At 38.8% G+C, this 18784-nt stretch overlaps 1 protein-coding gene across 9 annotated transcripts in view; it reads left to right on the forward strand.

The window, feature by feature from the left end:
- Positions 1-18784, forward strand: part of TRAK1 (trafficking kinesin protein 1) — a 130018-nt gene that overhangs the window by 89295 nt on the left and 21939 nt on the right. For all 9 annotated transcript variants that reach the window (XM_051789191.1, XM_051789188.1, XM_051789189.1 and 6 more), the window contains 9 exons: positions 2734-2846; positions 8781-8881; positions 9645-9753; positions 11617-11695; positions 12088-12218; positions 12705-12779; positions 13889-14026; positions 15591-15667; positions 17708-17944. In XM_051789191.1, coding sequence (XP_051645151.1) covers positions 2734-2846; positions 8781-8881; positions 9645-9753; positions 11617-11695; positions 12088-12218; positions 12705-12779; positions 13889-14026; positions 15591-15667; positions 17708-17944 — 1060 coding nt within the window. The remainder of the gene's footprint in view (positions 1-2733; positions 2847-8780; positions 8882-9644; positions 9754-11616; positions 11696-12087; positions 12219-12704; positions 12780-13888; positions 14027-15590; positions 15668-17707; positions 17945-18784) is intronic.

Raw genomic sequence — 18784 nt, forward strand, 5'->3', positions numbered from 1 at the left:
TTTAGGTGAAAACTGTTATAATTGTATTAGTTCATGGCTGAGTGTAATGTAATCCTTCATATTTAATTGCTTGCTTATTACAATAGCAGTGTAAAAATGGGATCTGTTTAACCAAGATACATTGGGTGGTCTGTTCTTCCTCTAATTCTGCAAGGAAACAAGCATGGGAATGAATCCTTTCATCTCCCACCTGTGCTTGATACAGTTCAACTCAGTACAGTCTTACATTTTGTGCTTTGAGCCAAACCCGTTTAAACATCTCTGTACAAAATATCTATTAAAACTGATGCTTTACCCAAAGACTTGTCCTGGAATAATTCATCAATTCGTAGTAACAGTCTGCTACCTGTTTGTGTCCTGTTCTCTTTGCCTTGTTTGGCTGAGATTTGCTGTACTTTTTCTGTGGCTCCTTCTAGTAATGATGCAGCATTCTGCCAAACTGTTTCCTCCCCTGAGTCCATGCAGCCAAATGTCTATAGATCCAGACATCACACTCATGGGAGCAATGCTTGAAGGACTTGCTGAGCCAGTGTTTTAAAGCTTCCCACCTGTATGATGGCAAGGGAAAAATGACAGGAGTGTGTAATATGTGAAACGTTAATTAAAAAAAATACTTTCACTGAGCCTTTTTTTTATTTGACCATCATTTCTGATGAAGTTACTCTATTCATAGGGAGAGGTGCATTTACTGCACCTTTCTCTCTTCTCCAGATAATAGCTATTGCAAGAGATTACATCCATTTGCAGAATTTAACTCCTTCTGTTACCTTCACACAAACAAGTGAGCAAAAGAAAAAAACCTACCTCTTGTCTGTCCTTCATGTTGGCAAGCTTCAAATGATTGCATTACAAAGGTGATAGGATAAAAGGTGCAGCACTTGGGAAGGTAGGAAAGGGAAGATCTCTAAACAGCATGTGTGCATGTGCAGATGTTTTGAAAATCTGTGCCTGTTGTCCTGAAATTAAGCAAAAGGAATGACATCAGGCCTGCCTGGGTACATGGTAAGAAAAGGAGCAGATTCCTTCATGAATGCTTTCTCATCCCTTTCTAATAATAGTGTAAGTGTGTCCTGCTTCCCAGTATTTTTTTTTTACACATTTCTGTAATAAATCAGTTCCTTATCACTGTGACTAAGAGACCTACCCCAAACTGAGATTTAGAGCTGAATTGCTAAAAATTGTGCAGGAAGTCTAGGGAGGTTAATTGAAGAGCACTTAAATTCCTCAAATTTGAGGTTAGAAACCTTGCTACTAGATAGGTCTTACTCTGTACTCAAAACGGTAACAATATATTTCTTCCACTTTGTATTTATGAAGTGAGCCAAATTAGTAAACAATAAGTTGGCTTGATACATAAACCAAACGTTTTTTGGGTAACTTCATTGTTCTGAAAGATCGTACATAAGATTACATAAAGATTTTATGGCTAGATAATGCCAGTAGTTTTTAATGCAAATATAGGTCTGACCTTCAGAAACCATTTGAAAAATGCTATTTGTAGATGCAGCAGTGATTGATAACCTCTCTTTTTATTTACTGGTTATTGTATGACTTCCTTTTCTACTACGAAAGCCTCTTCGTTCAAATTCGTTGGCTTCTAATCCATATGATCAGCAGCTGTAGGTTTTGTGGGCTTTGTCATTAGTGCATACATGACATAAGGCAGCATTTAGTCATAAAATCTGGATGATTTTTAGTGCCAGTAAAGAAGCCATAAACAGTATTTTCAGTACCAGGGAGAAAATTCTGCCTCAAATTGTGTTGAACTAAAGATATGTGTGATGTTAACCAGAGCACCATTTTACCACTATTTTAAGGATCTAGTAGTTGAATAAGAAAATGATAAATAGAAATTCTTAATGAATGGCACAAAATTCTAAGCATTTTACTATCCTCTCACACGCAAATTACAACCCCACGTATCAGCTTCTGCAAAGCTGAGGCATCCATAGGTACCTGTCAAAAAGATAATCTTCTAGTTTTTATTGGTACATGTGGTGAACTGTCAAGAACTCTTGTGCTCACAGAGGAGGGGGAAGAAAAGGTCAAGTGTGACATGAGAGTAACCACTTAAGGTTGATTTGGGCATCTCTAAAAAGGAAGCAGTTAGGATTTGTTTTGATACAAAAGCACTAATGGATGTACATACACAAAGAAGATGGGAGCTGAGCATTCATTGTGGTGTAATTGGCTTCTGCTCCTGCATAGCTTATTGCCTTTTATTTAGAGGTGGAGCAAGTGGAAATTGAAGAATGCTTTGAAATGCCAAAGTTCTCTGGTATTTTTATTGTGTTTCAGAGTTCTTTAAAATATGACCTCTAAAACTCAGTGCTTTCTGCAATTTGCTTTCTTCAAATTGTATAGCAAGGTGATGGAATAGTTTTCCTTAGTAGTTAGTTTTTACAAGGCTATAATAGAGAACTGGATCTCGTTTCACTTTGTTTTTCATGTTGTTTTACTGCAGACCTTGAAGCTGTGCTTTCTTGTGTATTGTTCAATAAATCTGCGTGGGTCAATCTTTTCAGAATCATGTGGATGTAACATAAGCAGGAATAAAAGAAGCAAAAATTAGCAAAAAAACCCAACCAAACAAATCCTCACAGAAGGAAAAAGTATTTTTATTGTTGAAGTACTTATTCCTTCCCTTTCATGGCAATTTTACCCTCCCTCTGATCCTTTGGTGAATAAAAAAAATTTGAAATTAGCTTTATTTTCTTAATGCTTTACAGAAAGAACGGGACTTAGAATTAGCTGCTCGGATTGGCCAGTCACTGTTAAAGAAGAATAAATCACTGACAGAAAGAAATGACTTCCTAGAGGAGCAAGTAGAACACATCAGGGAAGAGGTAAGATTTTTGGGCCTGAGTGCTGTATATGCAGTGATGGGGAGAATTTTCTTCTGGTTTCACCTTCTCCATACATGTGGTTGTTTGACTGCAATAACGATGTTTTAGGTGTTTGATGAGCATGTTTAGAATATAATAGGATGGCGCATGTGTTTCTCAATTCATAGAACCACAGAATCATTTGGGATGGAAGGGACCTTTAAAGGTTACCTAATTCAACCTCCTGCAATAAGCAGGGACATCTTCAACTAAGTCAGATTGCTTGGAGCCCCATCCAGCTCAACTTTGAATGTTTCCAGGGATGGGGCATCCACCACCTCTTTGGGCAACCTGTTCCAATATTTGACCACCCTCATTGTTAAAAATGTCCCCCTTATATCTAGTCTAAATCTACCTTCCTTTAGTTTAAAACCATTACCTCTTGTCCTATCACATCAGGCCCTGATAAAAAGTATGTCCCCAACCTTTTTATAAACCCCCTTTTAAATACTAACAGACTGCCATAAGGTCTTCCTGGAGTCTTCTCTTCTCCAGGCTGAACAACCCCAACTCATAGGAGAGATGTTCCATTCTACTGATTGTTTTTGTGGCCCCCCTCTGTACCTGCTCCAACAGGTACATGTCTGTCTTGTTCTGAGGACTGTAGAGCTGGATGCTCATCAGATTGCAGTAGAGGAGGAGAATCACTTCCCTTGACCTGCTGGCCACTCTTCTTTTAATGCAGCCCAGGATATGGTTGGCGTTCTGGACTGGGAGTGCGCGCTTTGGTGTGATTTATAAAACATGCCCGAAAGGGTGTTACTTAAAACAGTGTAACATGTGTCTCCCATATACCATTCAGGTTCTAATCAAATATTTATTTAGTTGCTATTTCTTAGTGTGTTTCTCTGAATGGGGAGTTGGGTGCTGTAAGTGCTGGCAGATTCTTGATAGATGTATTTTGGATGGAGCCAGCCAGGATGCTTTTAAAAGAGCTCTTTATCTGTAACTAGTGTCATTAAACTTTGACCTACTAATTGAGGTAGGAGCAAATATTATTTCTCTTTTTCTGGGACAGTGACCTGGGTTTGTGAATCTCATCCCTATGTGATTTTGAGCAAGACATAAATCTTACAGTTGTAGGGCAAGCAGGAGAACAATGAACCGCAGTGGATTAAAAACTTAAATAAATAATGAAACTTGCTCAAAGGTGTGAGGTGTTGCGTTATATCTGAGATATGCTGGTGAATAAAATGTGGATGGAGGGATCTCAGATGTGTGGTAAATAGTAGTGGAGCACACACATTGAAATAATACCTTTTGGTTGGCCTACCCTCTTTAGCAAGGAAAATGAATTCTCTTCTGTCCCAACTTGCTGCCCAAGTCCTATTGTGTGGCAGACAAATTTACTTGTGCATTGGTCAATATGACATTTATTAGGTATGTGCAAAGTGAGCAAGCAGGACTGTGCCTTCATACCATCCATCCAGAGTGGAAAATTTAATTGAGGAAGGTGAAGGACTGCCTCTGTCCAGGTCTATTTTTATTTAGGACTGAGAAACAGCATTAGGAAAAGTGCCACCAGAAATAAGCCTCTTACCAGGTGGCTTGGTATGTTGGGCCATATGTTCTGTCAACACCCCTCTTTCACGCTCTTATTTTGACTCCTTCAGAAACTGATGCTTTTGAGGCAGAGCTCATCAGGCTTTAAAGTCATGACACTTTTGTGTATCGAAAATCTGTCTTTAGTAGGTTTCAGATTTTCCATTAAAACTGAACTTTGAATATTTAAACAGAACAGTAACTAAGACAGCTGTCTGTAAGGGTAAAAGATAAAAGAATTTATTTGGTACTTTAAAATTCTGTAAAAACTGCCTAAAATGGCTTGTCTGGGGGGATATATGGTTTCTGTAATATGGGGACAAGTTCTTTCTGGTGTGTGGTATAAAATTAAGGTTTTATTGGTATATGTATCATGGCATGAATAATTTAGCTTTATATCTCTTTGACCCACCAAACTTGTCCTGACAAAACCTTCTGTCCATCCTATTTGCTGCTTGAGTTTTTCTTGTGTGCTGGTAAGATGCCACATTGATAGGTACTTGTCAAAGTAGTACAAACCTGTGCGAAAGGCATGAGATTCTTGGGTTTGTCTTTTGAGTTTGTGTTGTTAGGTGCTGTTTATGTTTAGGGAGGGGCTGTGATCATGTTCAATAAAAACTGATGGAACTGAAATTTTTCCTGTAGTGCACTAGAGAGCAAAGGGTAAGGGCACTAAAGCAAGCACAGACACCAACCATGTGCACAGACACTTTAGTCTAAGCTTACTATTTCAGTATTATATTCTAAATGCATAAACATTATATTGGAAAACTTTCTTAATTGTAAAGTATTTTGGTCACAGAGATGCTTGTCTGCCTTTTCAGCAGCAGAAGTGTAATTCCAAGGTACGGCGTGTCTACCTGCTGTTGTGTTACCATGTTCAATAAGACTGCTGCAGCTCCCATCTCAAGATATGTCCCTTTTCACTGGGATGGTGCTACCTACACTTTGGTATTATCTCCTTTGAAATCAGAGCTCGATATCAAAGAAATGTAAACAGTAACGGTGTGAACTGTATTTGGAATGGAGTAGGTCATTAGTTTTAGCTTCTCCTAATCTTTCTAGGATTTCCCAGTTTCAGCTTCTTTTTCCTCTACAGATTTTGTCCGATGTTTTTGAAGCATTTTAGCTTTTAGACAGCACTTTAAGGACAGTGTCAGTCCTCAAGTAACACCACCTAAACCTGTGGTAACTGTTGAGTAATACAGCCTTCTAGTCCTGTTAATCTAGTTCCAGGTTACTTATCAGAGTTTGTGTTTTGATGATAGCTAGTTTTAAAGTCCAGGTCTGATTTTTTTTCTCTGTTAAGGGAGAGGAAAGGACAAAGCTGAATTATAGCCTAGATTGATGGCTTAAAAAAAGGGAACATTGGTTTTGGTCTGTTGAGTGGACAGTGTTGGAAAGACAGAAATACTCTTTGGCTTGGCACGTTATTTACATACAGCGTAAAAAGGTGTTGACTGTTCACCTCCTTTTAATTGAATAATTCCAACCTGTTAAACATTTAGTTGCTGTCAGTCAGGAAAACAAATCAGCTGGACTCTTGAAATGGTTGTTCATGATTTAGTAAGGATTGTTCGTGCAAGTTAGGTCCCATGTTTCTAAACTATTGTGCTCTGTGTGGGGATCCTTTTATCTTCTCCTTAAATTATTTCTAATATAGGTGCAGCTATTTCATGAGATAGTTTTGAAGCTGAGTGAAGCTTTCAGGCTAGCAGAGGGAATTAAAAGCCTGCAAGAGATGAGCTATCTTGGTTCCCAGGATATCATGGGCCTTGTCCCATGGGGGCAAGAGCTCAGTCTCTATTGCTACATTATGCAGTTGAATGCTCCGAAGGGCACATGTTACAACAATGGCTTGTGAAAATGTAGAAGAGGCTCTTTCTATTCATAAAACAAGTCCTGTTTTTTCAGTATGAAAATGTGTATTGGGTCTGTCTGGGATGAAGCTTTGTGGCTACCTGGTGCTGCGCTTTGGATTTGTGACTAAAACGGTGCTGATGACAAACAGTGTTTTGACTATTACTGAGCAACATCCAGGCTCTTCCCACCCACCCCCCTCTCCCTCGTCTTTTTTTTTAATGTCCACTCTGCCCCCCATCTGCACAAGATGCTGGGAAGATGCACAGCTTGGGTAGCTGACCCAAACTGACCAAAGAGATGTTCTATACCTTATGTGCTTATGCTCAACAACAAAAGCTCAGGGAAAGGAGGAAGAAGCTGGGACGTGATTATGGCCTTCTTCTTCACAAGTGACAGTTATGTGTGCCAAGGCCTTGCTTTCCAACAAATGCCTGAACATCCACCTGCTGATAGAAAATAGTGAATAAATTCCTCATTTCACTTTGCTTGATGGGCAATGTCACTTATTAAACTGTCTCGGCCCGTGAGGTTTTTCTTGCTTTTGAGCTTCTGATTCTCTCCTCCATCCTATGGGGTTTGTGGGGCAGAGAACGTGCTCAGCTGGTGGGTGCTTAGTTGCTGGGTGAGGTTACACACCACAAAATGCTGTGTCAAGGGAGGTGTTTCTGGAAGTTACCACAGTGAGTTTTTCCCAGTTGCACAGCATGATTGAGATTGGAAGTGAGCTCTTGAGGTCATCTTGTCCAAACCCCTTTCTCAAGCAGGGACACCTGCAGTCCATTGCTGAGGACTATGTCCAGACAGTGTTTGAGTATCTCCAAGGATGGAGACTCCCACAAGCTCTCTGGGCAAACTGTTGCTAGTGCTTGGTCACCCTCACAATAAAAAAGTTGTGCCTAGTGTTCAGAAAGAACCACCCGTGTTACAGTTTGTGCCCATTGTTTCAGCTCCTGTTCCATTAAAAGGTCAGGCTTACTGACTGTACACCCTGTTTTGGAGGATTGGAATGCTCAAAAATGGCAGTAAAAATAGTATTCTCAGTCTTTTTAATTCATATAGAAAAAACAGTAGCAAAAGCTGGAGATGATCTAGTGCCCACCCACTGACAGCATCTGAATCCTTGCTGCTGCTTAAAGAGGCTGAGCTATAATGTGCTTGTGGGAAGTAAATTGTTATTTTTGGCTAAGCGTTTTAGCTCTTCCTGAAATGGAGAAAATGAGCCTCCAAAAATTAGTGCATGGATTTTATTTAATAGTTTTCTAACATGTGGTTGGTTGGGGATTTTCCCCCCACCCCTTGCTGTTTAGAACCCAAGCCTCAGGAGGAATTGGTGCCTTAGCACTTCTGATTACACTGAATAGCCTTAGTAAAGTAAACGACCTTGTTTGCTTCATATTCTGCACAGTTCAAGTGCTTTATTGCATTGTGCCTGCTTTTTGTTTGATGCAAATCTATTTTATTGATATTCTCTGTTTTTATTTTCCAGTAATAACTACAAAGAAAAGTATGCCTACAATGTAAAAAGCAGCAGTTTTTATTAAAAAGAAATGTGCTCTGCAATTTTTGCATTGGAAAGTGCAAACTGAGGACCTAGTCTTGCAGGGCAAATGGAAGGAAATGGATCTTCTGATCAGTTATGCTATCTATAGCTATGCAAGGCAAATAAAAATTAATCTTTTGCTACTGGAGTCTTAAGTTGCAACTGTGAAATGGTGCAGGTGTAGTACTATGTAGCTGAGTTTTTAACCCTTTTCTTGGAGAATCTCAATATAAATTAACCAAGATTAAGTTTGTGGAGCTCACAGTTACAGGGAATCTTAATCACTCAATCTCAATGTTTTGTTCCTTTTTGATATGTGTATGTACTAAGTATGGGACTCCCACAAACTGCTTTACTAGACTCATATTTTGGAGTGATCAAAAGCCCAAACTACATCCAGACACTGACTGCAGCCTCTGTGGTTGGAAGAGCATGAGAATGGCAGCCTCCCACTGTGTAGTGGTGTTCTCTAGCTCAACAGGCTCTTGAGTCCCAAATGTAACCTTGCTACACAAGTATTCTAGTAATTTTATCTAAAGGCTCATAGAGAGGAAAAAATGTCTCCATCTGCCATGTTTGACTGGATTGTGTCACATTAATTTCTTGCACTATCATTGCAATACATCCATTACTGTGGATATGGATCTAGACTATGCAATAGTGAATCAGCATTGCTCATCTTAAAGAATGTGAAAGAGAAACATGTCTAAAAGCAGTGGATAAGTGCATTTTTGAACTTTAAAAAATAACATTTGGTGGTTAATTTAAAAGGCATGCTTTTCCTTTCTAAGAAATAACAGAAATTATTCTGATCTGTCTCAGTCTTTACCTCTTAATGTAGTCTGAAATTGATGCCTGGAGGATGAATAATTTGCTAATTTGTAGTGGATTTACTTAAGAATGTGTCTAGAAAAGCAAATTACTGATCTGCAAACTCTTTCTTTGTGCAGGTTTCTCAGTTGCGGCATGAACTCTCCATGAAAGATGAACTGCTCCAGTTCTATACCAGCGCTGCTGAGGAAAGTGAGCCAGAGTCCATCTGTTCCACCCCGTAAGTTAATCGATCTGCAGTGTTGAACCTTACATCTGCTACTAAGCATGGGTAGTTCAGACAATTTAATAGCTTTGAAAAGTAGTAAAATTATCCCCATATTGGCTGGAACTATAAATGGGACACGGAACTTGGTGCATTTGCACTGAATCAGCTGGCTATCCAGGTGCCAACAAGAGTCAGGAGCAGAAAGTACATAGGGAGGCTGCTGACACAGTGCTACCTGGAGGCAGACATGGGCCCTGCTGACAGTAGCCCAGTACACCACATGCATTTGCACGATGTGCTAGAACATGCTACATGTGTGACCTTTGTGCTTGAAGGACCTAAAGGCACTATGGAAAAATTTCAAGACAAGAGAAAGAGAGAAAGAATGGCTTATAGTGTGGGTTCCAGGCAATTAGCTGGCTGAACAGCATTGCAGGCTCTGAGGGGCTGTCTGCCCTTGCAGAGTTATTGCTGCATTCTGGTGAAGCGTGTGCAGCATTAATCAGGAGCTATTGAGTTGCTCCCTGTAGTAAGGTGGTTTCTTTTGTCACAACCTTGGCTGAATAACTTTTTCATAGGAAATGTGTGGAATAACAAATGCATTTTTTAAATGTTTTCTTTTAAAATTCACTGCAAATTTATTGCTGCCCAAAAGTATGAAAAAGCTGTATTTCATGTCGCTCTTTTGTTTTGAGACCTCTGTTCAGTCTGTTCTTCTGCAAGACTGGCCATAATACAGGTAAAAATGAGTTAAAACTGTTGCTTTTGTTACAAGGCTGAAGAGGAATGAATCTTCCTCCTCCGTCCAGAACTACTTTCATTTGGACTCTCTTCAAAAGAAACTCAAGGACCTTGAAGAGGAAAATGTTGTGCTTAGATCTGAGGTGAAACTGCTCCCTTTGTGTTTTGCTTAATATAGTTGTTCAGTTAAATGCCAGAACCACAGGTATTGGGAAGTGTGTATTAAAAGTTGAGAGAGCCTAACTAAGAGTATATAATTCCATATGCGACGCAGATCTCTCTCTAGTTGTTTGATCACCATCCTTTATCCTTCTAAATGAAGGAAAGGCTGAAATGTGAAAACTACATAAAATCACAGAACCATTTAGATTGGAAAAGACCTCTAAGATCGAGTCCAACCTCTGACTGATCAACACCTTGTTACCTAGACCAAGGCACTAAGACAGTAATTTCTTGAACACCTCCAGGGACAGTGACTCTACCACCTCCCTGGGCGGTCCCTTCCAATGCTTAACCATTTCCATGAAGAAATTCTTCCTGAATGAAACTACATGCAAAGCAGTTTTTGTACCAAAAGAATGTGCAGGAGCATGGGCAGATCAAATCTGAAGTTCAGCACTGCACTTTGAAACAGGTCTTAAAGAGCTGACGTGGTAGATTCATGTGACTGTAGCTGCAGATCTGAAGTTTGTAGGCTGGCATGGTCTCTCTGATACAAATTCAGTGTTGGTCAAAATAATAATTGCTACCCTAAATTTGCATTAACTTTCTTCAATTTGTGTTTCAACTCAGGCAGTTAATAATTTAAATTAAATGTGTTTTTCTTGTCTTTTATTTCTGATAATATTCTGTTTGTTTCACAGATGACACACTTTTTAAGAGTTTATTTACTGTTCTCTGTCAGAAATAATACTTCATAATTGAATATGGAGTGAATAATTTTATGTTTTCAATGCAACTTTTAAACCTTGGGAGCTTTTTACCACTTTGCAAACACATAGCAGAGTATAGCTGAAGAGATACTTTTGATCTAAGAATGAATGTATGAAAACATTGTCGTTACCATTTTCTACTGCAAATGCAGGGCCCATTATAAAGAGATAGTGTCACACCTTTGCACAAGATACCATGTAATGGAGACTGCTGTATACACTTAATTGAGAAGTTGCTCAAGGAAAATGAGCAATAGATGGTCTGAGAATAATAAAGGTGGGGTTAGAACTGAGAGAGCCACTGTGTCAGGAGCTGATGGGACAACCCCAAGTATCACTGCCTTCCCATCCAAGGAGGTGCAGTCTGTGCCTGCCAGGAAGGCACAGGATGAAGCCAAACCTGAAACCTGTGAGCGGTGCAGTTCTCTACAGATGCAGTCCATGGGTGTCTGTGCATTCCCCCAGTACTGGGGATAGATTACAGACCCACCAACGTGGTGCCAGACAGAACCAACTGGCTGTAGCCACACTGCTTTTGGCACTCCTAGAATCAGAGCAGAAAAGACAAAGCAGGGAAGGAGGCAGCACTGAGGGTTTTAGTGGGGTATATAGTTACAGTGCCAGAACTTTTCAAATACTATCTGAATGTCTTTTAAATACTTCAATATTTAATTCAGTTATTGAAACCGAGCATTTATTTAGTTTGTGATGATACCTAGCTTTGCTCAGGTGACCAAATCAAGCTCTGCATGCTCATTTTTTTGTATGTTCAGGGTTTTTTGGTTTTATGGTTTTTCTTTTTTATTTTTAGTGCAAAATACACAAGTGACATCTAGTGGGGATATGGTGATAATGATGTGAATTTCTCCATACAGTAATGTCTCTGCTGAATGTTCACCTGACCCTTTTTTCCAGGACATGAGGGAGGGCAGGCAAAAACTGTAGTTTTTTCACTGTCTTCAAGAAGGAGTGATTAGAATAGCTTGTCTTTCTGAAGCAGATGGAAGTGCAACAACAGACTGGCAAAGAACAAATGTGCTAATGTAGCATATTTGATGTGGATTTCTTGAACAGGCCTGTCAGCTGAAGACTGAAACAATTACTTATGAAGAGAAAGAACAACAACTTGTCAACGACTGCGTAAAAGAGCTGAGTATGTCCCTACTCCTTTATACTTCTCATTTGAGATAGTTCAGTAAAAAAGCCCCAGTCAGTCATATTTTTCTATGGTACTTATTTTCCTTAAAGAAATGAGTAGAAAATTTCTGGCTGAAATTTAACAGCAGAAAATGCTGGCTGTAAGCTGAATCTTTCTCAGTTAAAAATAGTTTGGCATTGAAAAGGTTACAGGAAAGTACAGTCTCCTTTGCAGCATGAGCACTTGACATCTTTCAGGTTTTGTGTCCCAGTGTTATTTTTCAAAAGTGCCATACTGTGTATCAGAGTAGGATTCTGCTGAATCAAGTGATGTTTCAAAAGAACATATTTATGCTTACTTTTCTGCTTTTGGTTTTGTGGTGTTAATTGTAATCACTTATCTTAAAGGGGATGCAAACATCCAGATTGCCAATATCTCCGAAGAGTTAGCAAAGAAAACTGAAGATGCTGCCCGGCAACAAGAAGAAATCACCCATCTTCTCTCTCAGATAGTCGATCTGCAGAAAAAGGCCAAAGCTGTAAGGAATCCAGTCGTGAGACTTCTGCTATTTGCTACTAATGTAGCTGGAGGACAGGTTACAATCCTCTGTGTTCTAGAGCCAAAAGGAACTTTTCCATTCTCCTTATGTGGGTGACCTTGTTTGATGTTTAATATCTAGCATACTTGACTAGAATTCAATTTATTAGAAGATGCATATATGATTTGTCAAATGCAATGGTTAAATTTATTTTAAATATTAGATGTAAAATGCTGCATTGAGTAACATTGGTAAGACAAGAATGTCAGTGCAAATATTTCAGTGGGCACTTATTCATTTGGAGGTTCATTCAACAGTGTACAGTCTGATGCTGTGTGTTCTTGTCTCAACATTTTAAATGTTTTTAAACTAACATGTGGACTAATACTGCTGCAGAGGAGGTTTGAGAAAAGTTAGAATTTTGATACAAATATCATCACAGGACAAAACATCACAGTATTTCTAACATTTTTTGTTGTATTTTAGTGTGCAGTTGAAAATGAGGAACTTGTCCAGCATCTGGGAGCAGCTAAGGATGCCCAGAGACAGCTCACAGCAGAGGTGAGTACATTACTTAGTAAGACCATAATTTAGTAGCAGGGCAATGACTGTTCACTTTGCCATGAGAGGTTTAGTCTAAGCTGGATGAGAAGTATTAAATACTTTTGCCTATGTATATGGAAGGAAGGAACATTTATGTTCCTAGTAGAATTCAAAACTTTCTCCTTCCTATTCTCTCCTCTTTCAACTAACACACATTTTGAAATACAGAAGCTTATAGCTGTATAGGAACCCCTTCAGAGGTTGACTTCTCTAGGCTGATAGTTTAAGCCAATTTTGAATAGTGAAATAACATGGAAGAGCTCTTTTGAACTCTGTTTGTTCAGTGAATGAACTGAAGGCAGTCCAGGATTGCTGGATGTCTTTTGGGCACTATATTTGCATGAACAAAGTGGACAAAATATAATGAATAAAGCTCAATCCCCTTAGGATGTGTGTTGTAGTTGGACTACTTGGCATTGAAGGTGGGAAGGCCCAGAGAAGCTTTTCCTGCTGGTGGACCTTTTGTATTTGTGTGGCTCCAAAAAGATTGAGCTCATTCTTCTCCATCGCTTTCTTAGGAAAGAAAATGGACAGGATCTCTGTTTCTAAACCAAATAGCTTATTTTTATGAAATTTGTAGGACTGCAGTATTTTAGAATTCTACTCCTTTGCCAGACTTGGTTGAAGTGGCTGATAAACTCAAAAACTGTGAGGGTATGCAGACATCTGCAGACAGAGAGATTACATAAGATATGTTTCCTCAGAAAGTGAAGCTAAAAGTGAGGCATGGTCTTAGGCTGTTGAAGGTTATACGTGTATATGTATATATGCATTCAAGTATAGGTTTTAAAATTCTGAAGTCCTTTGGAACATTGTGAAAAGTCTTGTCCTCTGCCCACGCCGTTTTCCTCTGTGGTCATCATGGCAGTGATTAGCCACTAAAGCTGATCAGAGTAATCTGTGTTATTAATGATTTTCAGTTACAGTGACTTGTTGGAGTTCTGTTCCTTTTAAGGGGAATATTCTTCCCTACACCGTTATCGCTTACCAGTGTGAAAAGAATTTGTAGACTTTTTATGATAATAGTGCACCCCATAAGGTGTTGTACTGTTTTCTATATGTTACAGTTGCGAGAGCTGGAAGACAAGTATGCAGAGTGCATGGAAATGCTTCATGAGGCTCAAGAAGAGCTGAAAAACCTCAGAAACAAGACAATGCCAAATGCTATATCACGTCGGTACCACTCCCTTGGACTCTTCCCTATGGTAAGCAGATTTAAGAAAAAAACCTGCACACACCAGAGAACAACCAAGCAAAGAAAGTGTTCTCATCTGAATTACAGCTTCAGGGATAGGATGCTGGGCCAGACATAAGCATGGGTGAAATGTGTATTTGTATAATGTTAAAGGATACCTGAGTGATCAATTTTGCATAACTGGTTCTGAAACAGTGGTGCTGTGCAGCTACTTGGTTTTGCTGCAGTATTGTATACAACCTGCAGCTGGCTGTGCTTATGCTGTGTGTCATGGGTAACATTAACAGGTTATTACACCAATCCGTGCATCTTTGGTATGCATCTGCTGTACTAGGGTGCTGATCTTCAGTAGAAAGCATTAGGACTTCCTGTTTTTCAGCATTGTTGAAGATATAACTTCTTGATAACAATGGTTTCCAGACATGGCATCTTTCTAGTCTCTTATGATCTACATTCTAGTTCTCCAGTATTTAAATAGGGTTACACTTACTCTTCTTGGTTTAGGATCACTGAAAATTCAGTGGTTCATTAAAAAAATATTTGTTGCTAATCTGTATTATGGCAACCAATTTTGGCAGTTTCAGTGGTTTCGTGTGATTATGACATTTAAAGCCCAGGGAATATGCAGTACCATCAACAAAATGAGTAAAAAAGAGTGGGTGAGAAGAATGTGTCCAGTGACTGGTTCTGCTTGCCTGTTATCTCTAGAATAGTTCCATTACTTCTGAAGGCAGTAGTATCAGTGGTTTCCTTTGAATTACATTAATGCAATCAAGCAGCAGAATCTGGCCTTCCTTATCTTTAGCCATGTCTTGTCTTACTGCTGAGGAAGAACACATTTTATTTGTGCTCACAAGTAAATTGCCAGCAAAGGCTTAGCTTGCCTTTTTGTGTTCCCTTCTTAGACTGAACACAGGCCAATTTAAAGTGCAGATGTTTAATAATACAAGTTGTGCTTGCACAAAATTCAGTTGAAAGCTGCAAACAGTATGCTTGTGCTGAGATAGGTTTATGTGTTTTGTGTGAAAATGATTTTCAAATGTTGAATCATGGCATGAAAGATCATTTAGGTTTGTGAATATTTGACACTTATACTCTACACCCAGCAGTAAAACTGACTGACCAGCCATGGAAAATGGATGACCTGTCACTTGTAACCTTATAGGGGAAGTATGTAATGCTTTGTGCCAGGAACCATTTTGTCTTTGTGGATGGTTGGGTAATGTTGTGAAAGAGAAGAATGTTTTCTGTTTATTTTAAATGAAAACCTATCAAGCAAAACTTTATATGTGAAGGGTGAGTATTACTGAGTAGGGAATTCAGTCCAGGAAGTTGGGGCACCTGAATTCTGTTGTTGCCTGGGATTTTGGTTTTAGGTTCTTTTGACAGATATTGTATGTCATTAGGTGTTAAAAACTGTAGCAGAATGAAGCTAAGCCACATTTTATCAGTGCTTTAAATATCTACATTAGTCTTCCAGAGTTCAAGTCAATTTAAATTTTTAAACCTTTTTTATTTTTTGGAAAATATTAATACTGTGATATTTTTTTCTCTTTTGTGCTTATTTTTAACAGGATTCTTTGGCAGCAGAGATAGAAGGGTCAATGAGGAAAGAACTGCATTTAGATGAACCCGACTCTCCTGATTTGGCGTACGACTGAAAAGAATTGGTTCCTAATTGATTGATTATATCTGAAGTTAATTATTATGGGATAAGAAATAGAAAGACAGGAAATAGTAGAGCTAGAGATTTAGAAAGAAATATTTCTGGCCAAGTGTGAATGACAGAGAGAAAGAAAAATAAATTGTCTAGTTATTGGGGTTGTTTTATTTTCTGCTAAAGCTGCCAAAAGAAAACACCTATATATAGGTTTTGCCTTGTCTTACAAACTTTTTGTCCTCATTTGTGAGTGCTGAGAATGAGAAGTTTTCTTTTCTTGTGTGTTACCATGCTAGGTTTCTTCCCATGATTAGGAGAGGAGTTCAATTTAGTGGGTTTTCTCTTTGGGTTTTATAACATTTATACCAGGTATTGTTCTAATCCAGTTTTGGAGGAAGAACGTCAGTGCAGAAAGGGATTTGGAATGGTTGGGTACTTACAGTGTGATACCCATTACATCTGTGCTAAAGTTCTCTTGAATTAAACAAGGGAGTAGTTTGGAACAAGTTAAGTACTTGCGACAGCCCAGAAGCTATAGATAGATACAGCTTGGCGGAAATGGCCTCACTGACGCCGGTTGCACTTGTATTCCAATGGGTTTATCTCACCGATTTGTACAAAGCATGGATTGTTTAATTTGAAACAAGTTAATCCAGTTTAGTGGGTCTGTTAGAGAAACAGAATTTACAAAGAAAGGACAGTCAGAAGGTACAATAGGCACTTCCCAGAAACCTTCTAATCGCCTGTACAAAAAGGTTGACTTATACATTAACCTTCTCTGAGCAGGAGCCAAGAATTGTAAATGAGGCTTTGACAGAGTTAAGTATTGATTAGGAAAGTGTAAGGTCAGAAAGATGTGAGCATGCTCAAACCCTATAGGATCCTTTTGTCTTTCCAGAATAATCTAACTTAAGGCTTGTTTAACTTCTTTAGAATGTCTTTTATAACGCTTTGCATGTACTAAAGGAGGATACTTTTTTGTGGTTGCGTGACTTGTCTTGGTTTTATTTACATGTGCACTGCTAGTAGTTGTAACCTCCATGGGACTGTTTATTGATAAATGCTCTTAGATTCAGCCTCTTAAAGATATATAGCTACAGACTTGGAGCCTACACACAAAGAGTGCAACTGTTGAGCGCTCATGGATAGAAGGAAAGAAATTTGAATGACATTAAATAGCATAAGGCGTACTGTCGCTGCTACATCCTGGCAGTGTTACCTTTCAGCTAAAAGGAATCTGCTGTTCTTGTGTTCATCCACTGTTGAACTGTAAAACAAAACAGCAGTGGCACTTGTGTAGCATGATGTGGGGCAATTTTATTTTGTCAAGAAATTGCTGCTGAAGTGTCACCTGATCTTAATCTTGAAGCAGGTGAACAGTGTTTGCTATGGACAATCACCGGGACAATGGTGATAAAAATGAACTGTGGAACTAGGTCAAAAATTAGGTTTTCAACCTTGACAGCCTCTTTCTAGCCTCTTGTCTGTTATATTTCTGAGATTATTTTTTTCTTTTTTTTTTCCCAAAAAAACCACTACTCTTTAAGGGTATTAGAAATTGGTTTCAAAGAGAAAAGATGCAAGACTTGCTTTCACAGAGCGACTCAGGAGAGTAAATTCAAGTTCTCTTTTAAAACAGATTAACCAGTTCATAGTTAAGAATTGAATGGAGATCAATTTTGTTTTCTAAAAACTCATTTCCACATAATGGCTTTAGAGCGTTTTTAGCTGATGTACTGAAATGCTCTTTCACTTATTTTTTATTAATATTTGAAAGGGTCCATGCACATAATTGTCAAATGTTCTGTTAAAAATACTCTAGGTTGATGGAAGAATTATGTTGATGGATTGAGTAATGGCCAGACTGTAGCAAGTATAGAACCCTCTGCATACTACTTTACAGAAACTATACATAAAATTACAGTGGTTGGTGGAGCTGTGAATAGGAAGGGCTGTTTATAAGCTGCTACCTGTTTCCCTGTTCCTTCTTAAGGTAAGAGTGTAATTATTAACTGTGCTTATGTCTTTCAGTCATCAGAAGCGGGTCTTCGAGACAGTGAGAAATGTTAATCAAGTTGTCAAGCAGAGATCCATGACTCCGTCACCAATGAATATCCCAGGCTCTAACCAGTCCTCTGCTATGAACTCAGTCATTTCTAGCTGCGTCAGCACTCCACGTTCCAGTTTCTATGGGGGAGACATCTCTAACATTGTGATAGACAACAAGACCAATAGCATCATCTTAGAGACAGAATCCTCTGACAATGGGTCAGTACTGTAGCACTGGACTTTGCTTTTGCTTTGCTTCTGACATAAAGGCAAAGCGTTTCTATTTTCCTCTTTTTGTGTTACAGTTTTTGAGCACTCAACTTTATTTAAAAAGGAACCATTTTTGACACTACTGTGTATCAATCAGTGTCTGCAACTCACGCCTGTTCTGAGATGCATCATCTCCAGATGATGTAAAACCACCCTTGTTTTTGCAACTATGGGCTGATACTTAAAAGTAATTGCATTTTCACCATTTTATGTAAATGCGAGGGAGTTCTGATCTCAGCTGCAGCTGCAGTTAACTTTTTTGATCCTAAAAATAAAGGTTGCATCTGTAGGTTACCTAATATGAAAACTTGTGAATGAAACCAATCAGAACTTCATTTTTCTAGCTAGCTACTTGTCTCTTCCCCCAGTACATTTCCACACTATGCTGTATATACTTTTCAGTAAAAGCGACTTAATTCCTCAAAACAATATATGTTTTTCAGCATAATATATACTCTTGTGACTCACTGTGGTATTCTTGCATCATTGGCCCTGTAAGATGTGGCCTGCTTACTTGAGTTTGTCTAACTGTAAGGCATACAACAAGAGGTCATCTCTCATCTCTTGGTAGGAGTAAGCTCGTTAAGTGCAGGTTTTCCAACCAGGAGTTTCCTGGCAGAAACTAGATTTCAAAACTGTTGTAGTATGAAACAGAAACAAAAGATTGGTGTTTGCCTTTGGGCTCTCCTGACGAGTAGCAAGTTGTTGCCAGACATAGTAATTTAAAGGTACTGGTGAAAAACTGTCACGTGGAAGTTTTAAGCATTTCTAAGAATGTGTTCTTCTCCC

The sequence above is a fragment of the Manacus candei genome, unplaced genomic scaffold (assembly GCF_025592945.1).
Source record: "Manacus candei isolate 608988 ecotype Guabito, Panama unplaced genomic scaffold, ASM2559294v1 h1tg000026l, whole genome shotgun sequence".
Lineage (NCBI taxonomy): Eukaryota > Metazoa > Chordata > Aves > Passeriformes > Pipridae > Manacus > Manacus candei.